This window comes from Phoenix dactylifera, chromosome 16 (genome assembly GCF_051530095.1).
Source record: "Phoenix dactylifera cultivar Ajwa chromosome 16, Ajwa_hap1_PhDact_Kaust_v1.1, whole genome shotgun sequence".
Taxonomy (NCBI): Eukaryota; Viridiplantae; Streptophyta; class Magnoliopsida; order Arecales; family Arecaceae; genus Phoenix; species Phoenix dactylifera.
The window spans coordinates 5,983,208-5,999,388 of NC_143205.1; the positions used below are offsets into that span (position 1 = coordinate 5,983,208).

At 40.3% G+C, this 16,181-nt stretch overlaps 1 protein-coding gene across 11 annotated transcripts in view; it reads left to right on the forward strand.

Annotated features, from left to right (window-relative positions):
• SULA (NAD(P)-binding Rossmann-fold superfamily protein) overlaps positions 1–16,181 on the forward strand; it is a 125,121-nt gene that overhangs the window by 71,847 nt on the left and 37,093 nt on the right. For 3 of the 11 annotated variants that reach the window (XR_016398685.1, XM_089927777.1, XM_088712171.2), the window contains exon 2: positions 394–547. The exons of 5 other annotated variants lie outside the window; for them this stretch is intronic. Coding sequence is in view for 3 of the 6 variants with exons in the window: in XM_089927777.1 (XP_089783903.1) it covers positions 394–547 (154 nt within the window). In the remaining 3 variants the exon portion in view is untranslated. Of the gene's footprint in view, positions 1–393; positions 2,822–16,181 lie in introns of those variants that run through there. 3 more of the 11 variants (XR_015973882.2, XM_088712178.2, XR_016398684.1) reach the window with 3 other exon arrangements.

Below are 16,181 nucleotides of genomic sequence, written 5' to 3' on the forward strand. Positions count from 1 at the left end.
TTTGGTTCTTAAAAATGAGGTACATAAGTACAAACCAATTGTGGAGAAATTTACACTTAGTTCTGAAAAATTAAATCTTATTCTATCCAATCAAAGAGCTATTTTTAATAAAGTCGGATTAGGATACAAAACTAGCAAACAACAAAAATATCTAAAGAACTTTTTTGTGAAAGCAAAAGATACCAAAACTGAAAAACCTACATGCTTTTATTGTGGGAAAAGTGGACATAAAGCCTATTCTTGCATTCAAAGAAAGATTCAATCTAACAAGAATACATTTGTAAAAGGTAAAAACACAACTAAAGTGTGGGTGCCTAAGGGGACCAACTACACTAACCAAGAAGGACCCAAGAAAACTTGGGTACCTAAGAGCTTCACATGATTATTTTGCAGGTATGCCTTGCAGCCGGGAGTAAAAAGAGAATGTGGTATCTTGATAGTGGTTGCTCAAGGCATATGACCGGTGACAAGAGCCTTTTCGTCACCTTGAAATCGAAAGGAGTAGTCACATTTGGAGACAATGCTAAAGGTCAAATCATTGGCGTTGGTAAAATCTCCATATCACCCTCCTCATTTATTGACAATGTATTATTAGTTAATGGATTAAAACATAATTTATTAAGTATAAGTCAATTTTGTGACAAAGGCTTTAAAGCGTCTTTTGAATCTTCACTATGCATAATTAGTAGTCCAATTGACAATGAAATCATACTTACGGGACATAGGCGTGGAAATGTTTACATGGTAGATCTTGATGATCTCACCATGAAGGATGGCCAATGTCTTGTAGCCATGGATGCCAAAGTCAATGAGACTAGCTGGTTATGGCATCGTAGGTTAGGGCACGCTAGCATGGATTTAATTTCTAAATTGATTACAAAAGATCTAGTCAAAGGATTACCAAAAATAGACTTTGAAAAGAACAAAATCTGTGCTGCATGTCAACTAGGGAAACAAACAAGAAGTTCCTTTAAGTCTAAGAACATAGTCTCGACATCAAAACCCTTAGAACTAATTCACATGGATTTATTTGGACCTACTAGAACTGCTAGTCTAGGAGGTAAGAAATTTGGTCTTGTGATTGTTGATGATTTTTCACGTTTTACATGGGTTTCATTTCTTGCACATAAAGATGAGTCCTTTCCCGCTTTTATCAAGTTTCATAATAGGATTTCGAATGAACTTAATCTTAAACTAAAAGCAATTAGGAGTGATCATGGTACCGAGTTTGAAAATCAGCACTTTGAAAAATTTTGTGAAGAAAACGGTATAAATCACAATTTCTCGGCCCCTAGGACACCCCAACAAAATGGGGTGGTAGAAAGGAATAATCGCACACTAGCAGATATGGCTCGTACCATGTTGTGCGAATCGGATCTACCAAAATATTTTTGGGCTGAAGCAATAAATACTGCATGTCATATTTTAAACCGTGCATTAGTCAGATCTATTTTAAAAAAAACACCTTATGAGTTGCTGAAAAATAAGAAGCCAAATATATGTTATTTTCATGTTTTCGGTTGTCGTTGCTTTATTTTAAACAATGGAAAGGACAATCTAAGTAAATTTAGTGCTAAATCAGATGAGGGGATCTTCTTAGGTTATTCCTCATCTAGTAGAGCATACAGGGTCTTCAATAAGAGAACTCTCATTGTTGAAGAATCCATTCATGTTGTTTTTGATGAAGCTAATGGAGATTCTTCTAGAAAAGAAGAAGATAGTGATGCAGGTATACTTGAAGACAGAATGAAGGAGTTCTCCATACAAGACAAACAACTTGAGGATGAAGTCAAGGAAGATACAATTCAGCAAGATGAAGAAGATCAACCCCAAGCAAGAAATCAAGATCTTCCAAGGGAATGGAGGTATGCACATGGTCATCCAAGGGATCTAATCCTTGGTGATCCTTCACAAGGGGTAAGGACAAGATCCTCTCTAAGAAATACTAGTAATTATCTTGCATTCGTTTCACAAATAGAGCCCAAATCACTAAAGGAAGCCGAAAAGGATGAAAATTGGATAAATGCTATGCAAGAGGAATTAAATCAATTTGAAAGAAATCAAGTTTGGACTCTAATGAAAAGACCCCCTAATGTTTCAATTATAGGCACCAAGTGGGTATATAGAAATAAACTAGATGAAGATGGAATAGTAATAAGAAACAAAGCTAGACTAGTTGCCAAAGGCTATAATCAGGAGGAAGGAATAGATTTTGATGAAACTTTTGCTCCTGTTGCTAGGTTAGAGGCTATTAGACTACTTTTGGCATACGCATGCTTCATGGATTTCAAACTCTATCAAATGGATGTAAAAAGTGCCTTTTTAAATGGTTATATAATGGAGGAAGTTTATGTAGGACAACCTTCAGGTTTTGAAAACTACTTACATCCAGATTATGTTTATAAATTGCATAAAGCATTGTATGGACTTTAACAAGCTCCTAGGGCATGGTATGAAAGATTAAGTAATTTCCTAATTGAAAATAAATTTAAAAGAGGAAATGTAGACAAAACCCTCTTCATTAAAAGAAAAGGGAATGACTTATTGCTTGTGCAAATTTATGTGGATGATATAATTTTTGGTGCTACTAATGATAGTCTTTGTCAAGAGTTTGCCAAGCTTATGCAGGGAGAATTTGAAATGAGCATGATGGGTGAGCTCAACTTCTTCCTTGGGCTACAAATAAAACAATCAGAGGAAGGCATCTTCATCAGTCAGTCCAAATATATCAAGAAAATGTTGGAAAAATTCAAGATGAAGGATGCAAAGGAAATCAGCACACCCATGGGCTCAAGTTGCAAGCTTGACAAAGATGAAAAAGGTAAAAGTATAGACTGCAAATTGTACAGAGGTATGATAGGCTCTTTACTTTACCTTACTGCTAGTAGACCAGACATATTATTCAGTGTTTGCATGTGTGCTAGATACCAAGCATGTCCCAAGGAATCACACTTGCAAGCTGTTAAAAGAATTTTCAGATATCTAGTAGGGACATCTAATGTAGGCTTATGGTATTCTAAACAATCTGACATAAATTTAATTGCTTATTCCGATGCTGATTTTGCCGGGTGCAAACTCGACAGAAAAAGCACAAGTGGCACATGTCAATTCTTGGGTGCTAATTTGGTTTCTTGGTTTAGCAAAAAACAGAATTCAGTTGCCTTATCCACAGCAGAGGCTGAGTACATTGCAGCTGGAAGCTGTTGTGCCCAAGTTCTTTGGATTAAGCAACAACTTGAAGACTTCGGTATCAAAATGGACAACATACCAATTAGATGTGATAATACAAGTGCAATTAATTTAACAAAAAATCCTGTCCAACACTCTAAATCAAAACATATAGAGATTAGGCATCACTTTATAAGGGATCATGTGCTGAAAAATGATGTGATGATTGAGTATGTATGTACTGAAAATCAATTGGCCGATATCTTTACAAAGCCCCTTAGTAAAGATAGGTTCAACATTTTAAGGAATGCTTTGTGCTTGTATGATCCTAGCAAATAAATTGAACTTGTAATGCAATGCCTTGCTACTCAAACTAATAATCCACTTCAAGGTGACAAATAGCAAACCTAGTATCTAATAAGTGAAAACATGAATCTATCAAAGTTAGATGATGAATTGTTTGACTTTCCGGAGGATGGTTACCCTCCCTTGGACTCTTCATGGAGATATTTTCAGAGCCTATTTCATAGGCATTCGAAACTTGGTCAAACATTCCTCATTTCAATATTGATGAATTCAAAAATCATTATAAAAACTTTTGTAGGATGTATTATTGAAGGGAAGGATCACAAGCAAACTCACTCTATATTCACCAAAAGAAATCACACTGATTCTTGTGGTTGAATAAAATAAATTGGGAAAAGATAGAAATCAGTCTGAAATTTTTCAGTGCCGGAGACGTCTCTGGCAAATCACAGAGACGTCCCCCCGGCGAGACGTCTCGCATTAGTCGCGGAGACGTCTCGGGGACCGAACGAAAGTTTTTAAATTAGGTCGAAACAGCTCGAGCCGACCCGAGCTATCCTCTTTCGTCCCCAACGAAAACACAAAACCCTAGCCTCCATTTTCTCTCCACCACAAACCGAACCAAAATCTTCCCATTTCCCTAAGATTTCCAATCCATGGCACCTAAGATAGCTAGGCGAACGGGTGGGAGGCGTCCTAGAGTAGCAAACGACGACGAGGAACGGAGGGAAGAGCCCTCCGCGCCGTCTCCTCCGGTTGCTCCGCCAACCGTGACTCTTTCCTGTGCAAATCGCACAGTAACCACGGGTAGGTACATTGATTTCCAATTTTTAGCTAGTGAGAAGTTCTCTATTGGAGAGAGACTCCAAGCCCAAGGTTGGGAATACCTATGTACCCTAAATATTTCAACCTATCTCGGCCTAGTTAGAGAAATGTTTAGCAATATGGCCTTAGGGGACTCAGGGTACACCGGACATGTCCGAGGGACATTGATAGAAATCAATGAGGATATTCTATCTAGCATATTGCAAATCCCTAAATACGGTGAGGCTCCGACCTCACATCCCCAAAGGGAGATTGCCCTAAACCTACTTCTAGGAAGAGAGGACTGCGGCCCTCTTGACGTAGTTAACTCCCAAGACCTCAATGTCGAGATGAGATTGCTTTTGAGCATTGTTAACCGGGTCTTGTTTCCAAAAACCGGTTGCTTCGATTTCGTTTCGGAGCGAGATTTAGCCATCATGCACCACATCTTGCTAGGGATTCCCCTAAACCTCCCCAGACTTATGTTGAACTACATCTCCACATGTCATAGGTATTCTAGGTTTAGCATACCATATGGGATGATCTTCACCCTACTGTTCAAACATTTCAAGGTTCCAATTCTAGAAAATGAGCCGGCAAAATCTTTACGAAACACCGATTACTACAATGAGAGCACATTGCATAGAATGGAGTTTCACAAGAAAGATGGGTCTTGGGTTAAGGTCCCTAAAAGAAAATCCCAAACCTTAGAGCCCGAGATCCCACATCAGGAGCCTGACCACCACTCTCCTCCACATAGCCCTATAGCCTTCCCTGATGTACCTTCCAGCTCGGCTGGACCATCCACCTCTATGCCGCCTCCTCCTCCAGTCAGTGGATCTCTCTCCCTATCAGATGAACAGATGCACACTCTAGCATCTGTGATATGCCAGCAGATGAGGGAAGAGATGAGATCGATAGTCTCTGCTGAGTTGGCCCCCATCCGTACCTCACATGAAGCTCTCCTACAAGAATTGAAGGAAATCAAAGCTCAGGTAGAAGCTACAGCATCAGAATTGGTTCATGTGGGTACCATCCAAACTTTAAGATCAATTGAGCTACAGGAGAAATTGAAGATCATATCAGATGGTCTTCAAGAGTTGACGAGCCCTGGAGGCAATGTGGGCACCGTGGTTGCCCAACTTAGAGGAAAAATTGAAAGGGCAAGTCTTGAGTTTGAAGCACTAGTGGCAGCCTTCCATCAATCTCAGGGAGATCAGTTTAGAACTCTACTGGATTCAATAAATGGATTTATAGAGGCAGCGGCTAGGGCTATTGAGCAACGTCGCCGTTGAAGGACATTTTGTAAACATCAAGGGTTCACCTTTTTGTAAAACCCTAGGCTCATTTTGAAACCTCTTTTGTATTAGGAATCAATACTTGTAATGATTTCCTTTTTAACCTTGTAATGACTTCAAATGATTGCAATGATATATGAATGTCATACAATTCCTTTTGAAACTTTGTATGTTTCTAATTCTGTGGAATCAAACTTTGTGTATGTAATTCTGTAATGTGCCATAAAAATCTCATAACATACCTTAAGTGTTCAAATTTGACACAACTTATCAACGCATATGAAACAGGGGGAGCACAACTTGTGATAACTACTTTTAAAAGGTCTGAAATGAATTCCAAAACAAAGGGGGAGTGAAATGAATGCTGAATTCATTAATAAAAATAACTTGGACAGAGGGAGCATAACTTGAATATCCTTGAGTGATTCATGGTAATATGCTGAATTCTACTAGAAATTGTGTTTTAGGTACCTAAGGAAAATTTGTCCCCTTCATTGTTGATGACAAAAAGGGGGAGTAGAATCAATATATGGAGTATATGGAGTAGAACCAATATATAGCGTATATGGAGTAGAACCTAGAACAAATATATGGAATGCAAAATACAAAATTTACACTCATACTTAAAAGTTGAATTAGAAAAGATAAAATTGAAGAATATTGGCTTTAAGACAATTGCCCTTCTGGAAAAGAAAGGGGGAGTCAAAAAGTACTTAGCTTTCAATTGTTTTCAGCATCAATATTTCATCAATTTACATCTTAACTTGATTCAAATTCAGTTGATATGCTAAAATTGCTCAAGAGCTACTAAGATCAATACTTATGCATAAGGATAGAACTGAAAGTTGACTATTTTGAATTATGTACACTGTATCTAGCTCTAACCAAAACACAATACTTGTACATCTGATCAAATACTGTGTATATGTTTAAATTTCGAATTTTGCATATACTCAGTGTTTTGTCATCATCAAAAAGGGGGAGATTGTTGACCTCCTAATGGATTTTGATGAATACAAAATACTAGAGTATAATTCCCTATTTATTAACAATTTATTTGAGGATTTCAGGTGTTTATCTAAAAATAGTGGTAAGAAATGTCTAGGCATGTTCCCATATTTTTCAAGGATTTATTGAAGAATTTTTGAGATGAAGAAAACAGATCAGGGACAGCCGAGACGTCTCCGGTTTGTCCCAGAGACGTCTCTGGCACGAACAGGAAGAATTGGCACGTCTGGAGACGTCTCCGGCACCTGGCGAGGCGTCTCGCAGGGTCGGAGTCGACTCCTGACTCTGCGGAGTCGACTCTCTCAGAGGCGGCAGAAAGGCCGATTTCAAAGGATGCGCGCGAGTCGTCTCCGAAGGACGCGGAGTCGTCCCCACGAGTAAAAAGCGGACTTCCGAGACGTCCCCAGAGAGCGCCGAGTCGACTCTCTCAGGGGATTCCAGAGGACGTGTTTTTCGGTGATACAACTACGGAGTCGTCCCCGACGTCGCGGAGTCGTTCCCATGCAAAAAGCGCAAAAATCCCGAGACGTCCCCGTAAAGTACCGAGCCGACTCTCTCAGAAAAACAGAAGAACAAGCATTCAAGTCGTTCTTCTTCAGAGTCGTCCCCGTAAAAGTGCCGAGTCGACTCCAAACACCGTCAAGAGAAATTTTGTACAGCCGAGACGTCTCGCGTCGAAGCGGAGACGTCTCCGGAGCGCCTGAAACGCGACTGACACACTTTTGCAGGTAAATTTGAATTTCAAACGGTCATATTTTTATGTCTAACGGATCTATTGCTTTTTGGGCTATAAAAGGGAGCTTTTAAGTGCCTTCCAACAACTTCTCACCAACCCAACACAAGATCATTCAAGAGAGAAGAAAGAAAAAGAGGTTCAAGGGAGTTAGAGCTTTCAAGAGGAGAAATCAAGTGCATTCAAGCTTTTCCATCTGATTTCGTGCTCAACTACTCACTCCCACTCGGCATTCAAAGCTCACATTCAAGCCAACGCGATCCACATCAGAAGAACCACCATTACCCACGCTTCCAACGGCTAAAAGGGTTCTTCCGGGTTTTATTATTTCTCATTGTTATATTCGCTTCGTTAAGAGCTTTTAAATCTTTGTAAAACCCTTGTTTATTGTGCTTGTTCCAGTCAAGGGACTTGGAACAAGGGATAGGCGTCCCAAGCCTAGGTTAAATTGGGGGATTGTAGGGTTCGTTGTTAGCCCGGGGTAAAACAACGAGTTGGGTAGTGAACTCGCAAAACTACCGTACTGTAATCGCTGATTATAGTGAAAATTCCCAAAGGTGTTTGGGGAGTGGATGTAGGAGCAGTGGAAGCTCCGAACCACTATAAATCTTTGTGTGTTTGCGTTTGACTGTGATTGCTACTTTAGTTTTACCTTTGCACATACACTTGTGTGTTTTGTTTTAATTAGTCAAAAAGTTTTAAAACACCCAATTCACCCCCCTCTTGGGTGACCATCTCTAGGCAACAAATCAGTTTGCAGATGAAGGATTCTTGTTTTCTTTGAGTGGAATGTTACTTCTCTACTTTGCTACAGTCCTCTGTGGCTATTTAAGCCATTTCCTATGGAAACTAGCCGTTAGACTCACTTTACTAGCCGTTCTGCACATTCTGCACATCCTGACAATGTGTCCGTTGGGATCGGAGTCGACTCGCGCGATCTGGAGTCGACTCGGCTGTAGCAGGAGTCGACTCATGCTTTTCTGGAGTCGGCTCGGCAACTGTTCCGGATTTGAATTAAAGTGAGCTTCTCGACTGGGAGTCGACTCGACTTAACCCGGAGTCGACTCGCCAAAACCTGGAACTGACCTGGCATTTTTAGAGTGGCTCATCCTATGGAATCCATAGAGCTATTCTTCAACTTGGCTCACTCGAGTCGACTCGGAAATTCTGGGAGTCGACTCGGCGCTCAGACTCCGAACTCCCGATTTTCTGTCGTTTGGCTCGTGCAGTCTTGGAGTCGACTCGAACTGTTCCGGAGTCGACTCGGCTCTCAGTATCCGAAAAACAGCTTTCTGTCTTTTTGGAGTAGCGCTGCCTTGGAGTCGACTCGAACTGTCTTGGAGTCGACTCGCGTCTCAGAGACAACAATACTGTCTTCTGTCTTTTGGGGGTTGCGCTGTCACGGAGTCGACTCGGGCTTTGCGGGAGTCGACTCGGCTCACAGTGTCCGAAAATTGCTCTCTGACTTTTGCCTTGTATAACACTGAGAGTCGACTCTTGCTTTCTTTGGAGTCGACCTGCCAACCATCGGAGTCGACTCGCGTTCCTCAGGAGTCGACTCGGCTCTCAGGGTCGAAAATTGCTCTCTGACTTTTTGTCTGTAACTCCCTGGAGTCGACTTATACTACTCCGGAGTCGACTCGGTAAGCATCGGAGTCGACTCGCGCACTTCAGGAGTCGACTCACTGACAGGTTTTGAGTTGAGTCTTTCTGTTCGTCTGTCAGTTCTCAGTCGGAGTCGACTCATAACGTTCCGGAGTCGACTCGAGCCTGTGCCAATGCTTCTGATACGCCTGGAGTCGACTCGTAATATCCCGGAGTCGACTCGAGTCTCAAACTTTGGTTCAACTTGACTTCTTAACTTATCCAAAATATCTTGAACCAAATCTAGATGCACTTAACCATAAATTTATAAGATTTTCACTGAAACACTAGATTGAATTCATTAGTAAACATAAGATATACTCAAATGCTTTGAGCTCATCAAAATCAAATAGGGTTATGATCAATCACTCCACAATCTCCCCCTTTTTGATGATGACAAAACATTGAGTATATGTAAAGTGAATTGCACAACAAACAAGGAAATTTATAATAAAATTTTTGAAATGAATTCAAGTGTCTGGTTATTTAATTTATCCAAACTTGAAAGGTGTGAAACAATAAATTTCGAAGTTAGAGCTCCCCCTTTCATTTGGAATTATATAAGCCTTCATGTCATGCAATCAATTGTTTGGCTTATATATATTTAATGATTTTGCTTTCTTAAAAATTCAGATTCTCCCCCTCAACATATGTATTCAACTTTGTTTTGATTTCCTGAATTTTCTTTTAGTGCATTGAAGCTTTTGAACTTAAATTTTTTGGTTTTTAGAGGGAAAATCTGCCAATTTGTTCTTGAGTATGATTCAACTAATCTCCGAATATCCCTTGAATAGATTCTGGAGATTACTCCATTAGGAGCCCCAACAGAGAGATAATGAGCCTTGAGGTATTGAATCCACTGAGAACAAATTATTGTGTGTTTTAAAAGTTTTTCTTTTTATTGATTTTCATTGATTTCTTTTACATATCTATTAAATATATTCTCCCCCTTTTTGTCATCGTATCAAAAAGGAAGAAGGCAGAACACACAAGCAAGCAGAGATCAATGTGCACAATTTTGAAGAAATTTGTCTACTCATTGTATTGATGTATATGTAAGTACATTTGTGAATACAATAAGTAAAGCAGTAAATACATGTCAAAGTAAACATAATCAGCTAGGGCTTCCTCGAGGATGTGGCTCCTCCTCTCAGTCTGGACTGCTCCATGAGGAGACCGACTCTATCCGTGACGTTCCCCAGCTGGGTAATGATGGCCGAGGTGGCCCTACTGTGCGTCGTGGATAGCTCGGTCAGAGTCTGCTGGAGTGTGTCCAGCTTGGCAATTAAGACATTCGCCAAGCGCTCGGCCCCCTGATTCAGGCTGCCCATATCGTGTCGGATGTCATCTCGCATCTGTCTTGTGTTGCTTGTGACATCGCTCATGTTGGAGAATTGGGCTTGTATCAGGCTCCTGACGTTGAAGATCTCCTCCCTCAGATGAGCCGTCATCTCGGTCACGGCTGAAAGTGAGGGAACCAACGCAGAAGAAGGGGCAGTGGCTGGACCTCTGAGCTCCCTCAGAAGATCGTCCCGAAGATCTCTAACAATCTCCTGTCGCAACTCCCGGAGCTGCTCAGGAGAAATCCGAACCTCCATCGACTGAGTGGGTGGAGCTGAGGCGGAGGGTCCGGCTGAGGTGGGTGGAGCTGAGGTGGAGGGAAAGGTGGGGAAGTCTGAATCAGGGTCAGGACTGGGGGAATGTCTGGTAGTAGGTGTGGAGGAAGATGGTTTTCTGACCCATGTTCCCTCTACCTTATGAAACCCCATCCTGTGTAGGGTTCCCTCACCCATGCGATCTGTCCATCGCAATGCGCGAGAGGGTTCCCCCTCAGGAATAGGGATCTCGGACTCCCTAAAGATAAGAGTGTATAGCATCTCATACGGGAGGGTGAGCCTAGGTCTGTCTAGTGGCTCACATAGGTATCTGTAGATCATCTTGGGGAAGTTAATAGGTGTGTCTTGGAGAATGTAATACATGAGGGCTAGGTCCCTCTCAGACACAAAGTCAAAATGGCCGGTTTTAGGGAATAGTGTCCTAGAAATAATGCTCAGGAGGATCCGCATCTCAACAGAAAGAGAGCCAGCGGACACCTCGTCTAGTGGGGACTGGGGTGGACTCCCTAAAATGGCCGTAAGGGCCTCAGTCCTATCCTCGGGGTGTGTAGGAGATACCCCTACTTGGGGAAGATGGAGGATTTGAGCTATGAAATCCTCCAAAATAAATAATGGGACACCCGCTACGGTTCCCTCTATACCCCCATTGCCCCTATGCACGGTTCCATAGAACTCCCTAACTAGACCTGGGTATGTGGGGAGATCTAATGAACACAAGAACTCTAAACCTTGGGCCCTTAACCTCTCTCCTATAGTGAAGCCCTCCTGGGAGAGATAGTCAAAGTTGACGTATCTCCCGGTGGAGACCGCCTTCCCGGCGCACGGTCGCGAGGGAACCGGCCTCGGTGGGGAACGAACCGGAGGTTGTGGCCTCGCGGGATCGTTCCGAGCTTTGGACCGTCGCTCGGCACCGGTCGCGGGTTGGGGCCTCTTCCGGCTTGAGACAACCGACTTGCGAGGCATTTTTGACCTAGGGAAGGGGAATGAACCTAAAGGACGGAGGAAGATCGACGGGAAAAACCCTAAGGGCGGCCGGAGACGACGTAGGAGACGGCTCTAGGGTTTGTGAACAGTGGTGGCGGTGAATAGAAGTTTTGATTAAACGCTTGGATTAGGGTTAAAAAACTCGGATCCCGACCGCGAGTCGACTCCTGTAAGTCTCAAGTCGACTCGACCTCGAGGCGACTCCAAAATATGCGCGAGTCGACTCCTAATGCTGTCATCGACCTTGAGTTGACTCCCGTCTATGGGCGAGTCGACTCCCCTTATGCGCCTATTGACCTCGAGTCGACTCCCGACTATATGCGAGTCGACTCCCCTTATGCTGCCATCGATCTCGAGTCGACTCCCGTATATGTGCGAGTCGACTTCCCCTTATGAGCCGACTCTGAAACTTACTCGAGTCGTCTCGAACTCTGGCACGCACCTAAAAATCATGCTATTTTCGTGACAATCACTAAGTTATGATCTGATTTGATGATCATAGATGAGAAACTCTATATTTAGCACAATCTAATCATCAAAATCAATGAACTAGAAGAGAATATCACTAGGATGGATCAATCACTCCTAATCCTCTCCTAAGCACACTAAATCTCTCTTCACTCAAGGGTTTTGTGAAGATATCAGCTAATTGATCATCAGTGCAAACAAATTGAAGTGTCACATCACCATTCAGTACATGATCTCTTATGAAGTGATGTCTTATCTCAATATGTTTAGTTCTTGAATGCTGAATTGGATTTTTAGTTAGATTAATGGCACTTGTATTATCACAATTAATGGAAATTTTATCTTGTTTAATGCCATAATCTTCCAATTGTTGTTTGATCCACATGATTTGAGCACAACAACTCCCGGCTGCAACATATTCAGCTTCAGCAGTAGATAATGCAACCGAGTTTTGTTTCTTGCTAAACCATGAGATTAAGTTTTCTCCTAGGAACTGACATGATCCGCTGGTGCTTTTTCTATCAAGTTTACATCCAGCAAAGTCTGAATCTGTGTATCCTATTAAGTTCAGGCTAGATTCTTTAGAATACCATAGACCTATATTTTTTGTTCCTATTAGATATTTAAAGATTCTCTTGACTGCAATTAGATGAGATTCCTTAGGATTAGACTGATATCTAGCACACATGCATACACTAAGCATGATATCAGGTCTACTTGCAGTGAGATACAATAAAGATTCTATCATACCTCTATATAACTTTTGATCTACAGATTTACCTGATTCATCTTGGTCTAATTTGCATGATGAGCTCATGGGTGTGCTGATTGACTTGTTTCCCTCCATATCAAACTTCTTAAGCATCTCCTTGATGTATTTGGCTTGATTGATGAAGATCCCTTCTTCAGATTGTTTCATTTGAAGCCCGAGGAAATAGTTCAGCTCTCCCATCATGCTCATCTCAAACTCACTCTGCATCAAGTCAGCAAATTCTTCGCAGAGGCGATTGTTAGTAGCACCGTAAATAATATCAACATAAATCTGCACTAATAACATATCTTTGTTTTTCTTCTTTAGAAACAATGTTGTATCTACATTTCCCCTAGAGAACTCATTTTCTAGTAAGAATTTGCTAAGCCTTTCATACCATGCTCTAGGTGCTTGTTTCAAACCATAAAGTGCTTTGTTCAGTTTATACACATGATTAGGGTATTGATGATTCTCAAAACCAGGAGGTTGTTCTACATACACCTCCTCATTAATATACCCATTTAAAAATGCACTTTTTACATCCATTTGAAATAACTTGAAATCCTTAGAGCATGCAAATGCTAATAATAATCTAATTGCCTCGAGTCTAGCTACAGGAGCAAAGGTTTCATCAAAATCTATACCTTCTTCTTGATTATACCCCTTTGCTACTAGTCTAGCCTTATTCCTTATTACAATTCCATTTTCATCAAGTTTGTTTTTATATATCCATTTGGTACCTATAATTGAATATTCAGAAGGTCGTTCAACTAGATTCCATACCTTGTTTCTAGTAAATTGGTTTAATTCTTCTTGCATTGCATTTATCCAATTTACATCTTTTTCAGCTTCTTCTATGTGTTTGGGCTCAAAATGTGAGACAAACGCTAGATGATTATTTAAGTTCCTAAGGGAAGCTCTAGTCCTAACAGGTTGAGATGGATCATCTAAAATTAATTCCTCAGGATGCCCGTGAGCAAACCTCCAAGCCTTAGTCAGCCCATGATCCACCATAGCCTCTTGGCTTGATGATGCATTTCCAATTAATTTTTGTTCATCATCTTGTAATGTCATCTCATCAATCTTTTCTTCAAGAATTTCAGCATCATCATCAAGATTAACTCTCTTGCTAGAAGCGATATCACTAGAATCATCAAAAACAACATGTATGGATTCTTCTATAACTAGGGTTCTTTTATTAAAGATTCTATAGGCTTTACTAGTTGTAGAGTACCCCAAGAATATACCCTCATCAGATTTAGAGTCAAATTTTTCTAGATTATCTTTTCCATTATTATGAACAAAACACCTACATCAAAGACATGAAAATAGTTCACTTTTGGTTTTCTGTTTTTCCAAAGTTCATAAGGTGTTTTCTTTATAATGGGTCTCAATAAAACTCTATTTAGTATATGACATGAGGTATTGATGGCTTCTCCCCAAAAGTACTTAGGAAGGTTACTTTCACATAACATGGTTCTAGCCATTTCCTCTAGAGTTCTATTTTTCCTTTCCACAACTCCATTTTGTTGTGGTGTCCTAGGTGCAGAAAAATTATGAGTTATCCCCTTTTTACCACAAAACTCATCAAATAAATGATTTTCAAATTCGGTTCCATGGTCACTTCTAATAGCTATGACTGAAGTATCTCTAGCATTTGTTACTTCTTTATGAAATTTCTTGAAAACTGAAAATGCTTGATCCTTATGAGCTAAGAACATGACCCAAGTGTATCTAGAATAATTATATACAATAACTAGACCATATTTATTTCCACCTAGACTTGTGGTTCTAGTTGGTTCGAATAGATCCATGTGTAGTAGTTCTAGAGGTTTAGAGGTAGAGACACAATTTATAGATTTAAAGGAGTTCCTTGATTGTTTGCCAAATTGACAAGCTTCACATATTTTATTCTTTTCAAACTTTAGTTTTGGCAAACCTATCACGGAATCTCTTTTAACTAGTTTTGATATTGTGTCCATGCTTGCATGACTTAACTTACGGTGCCATAACCAACTAGCATCATTATCCTTAGTTTCGTTAACAACTAAACATGGGTTATGTTTGGCAAGATCCTCAAGGTCTACAACATACACATTCCCACGTCTTATTCCTTTAAAAACTAAACTATTGTCATTTGAGTTTGTTATGATGCATAGTGATGGTTTGAACATAACATCATAACCTCTATCACACAATTGACTAATGCTTAGTAGATTATGCTTAAGACCATCAACATATCGAACATTATCAATAAAGGTTGAAGGGGTAATTTGTACTTTACCTATACCAATGATGTGACCTTGGTTATTGTCTCCAAAAGTCACAGGACCTCCCTTCTTAGCTTCAAGGGTGAAGAATTGATCCTTGTCACCCGTTATGTGTCTTGAGCAGCCACTATCCAAGTACAAACAATTTTTGTCGACCTTGGCTGCAAGACACTCCTACACAAGCAAATCATATAATTTTAGGTACCCAAGTTTTCTTGGGTCCTTCATGGTTAGTAATGTTGGTTCCTTTTGGAACCCAAATTCTTTCCTTTCCTATAATCACATACATTTGCTTTATGTCCTAATGTTCCACAACAAAAACAGGTTATTTTCTTAGTTTTACTTTTCCCTGCTTTAACAAAGAAATTACTAAGGAGTTTTTGCTTATTTTTAGGTTTATACCCTAAACCCGCTCTATTGAATACAGCTCGTTGACTATTAAGTATCATCTCTAATTTTTCTGAGCTATATGTAAATTTTTCTACAATAGGCTTGTATTTTTCAAGTTCGAGTGTCAATTTTTGTTTTTCTGTTTTCAGATTATTTAGTTCTTTTGTGAGACTTTCTTTTAAGATATGTTTATTGTTTTTAAGTTCTAATATTTCTTTGTTCAGCCTTTCGTTATCTTTAGTTAAGGTATTATTCTTTTGAATCAAGATTTGGTTGCTAGTCTTAAGTTCTGCATTTTCTTTAATAAAAACACTTTTATCTTTAACTAATGTATCATACTTACGGAGGTGAGTTTGGTTAGTTAGTTTTAATTCTTTGTTTTTAAGGTTTATTGTCTTGTACTCGTCCATTAATTCATTGAAGGCATCATATAATTCATCGAAAGTGAAATCTAAATGTGTTCCGGATGTTACCTCATTATCGTTGGCCATTAAACAAAGGTTGGCCTTTTCTTCTTGTTCCTCATCCGATGATGATGATGATGTGTCGGAGTCCGATAGGGTGGAGACAAGAACTTTCTTTTTCTTGTACTTGCTCCCCTTCTTCAGCAAAGGACACTCAGCTCTGAAGTGCCCCGGCTTCTTACACTCATAACAACCGATCCCCTCATTTTCCCTTTCCTTACCTTTATCCTTGTGATAGGAACTTGAGGGGCCTCTCCTTTGATGTGAGGACTTCTTC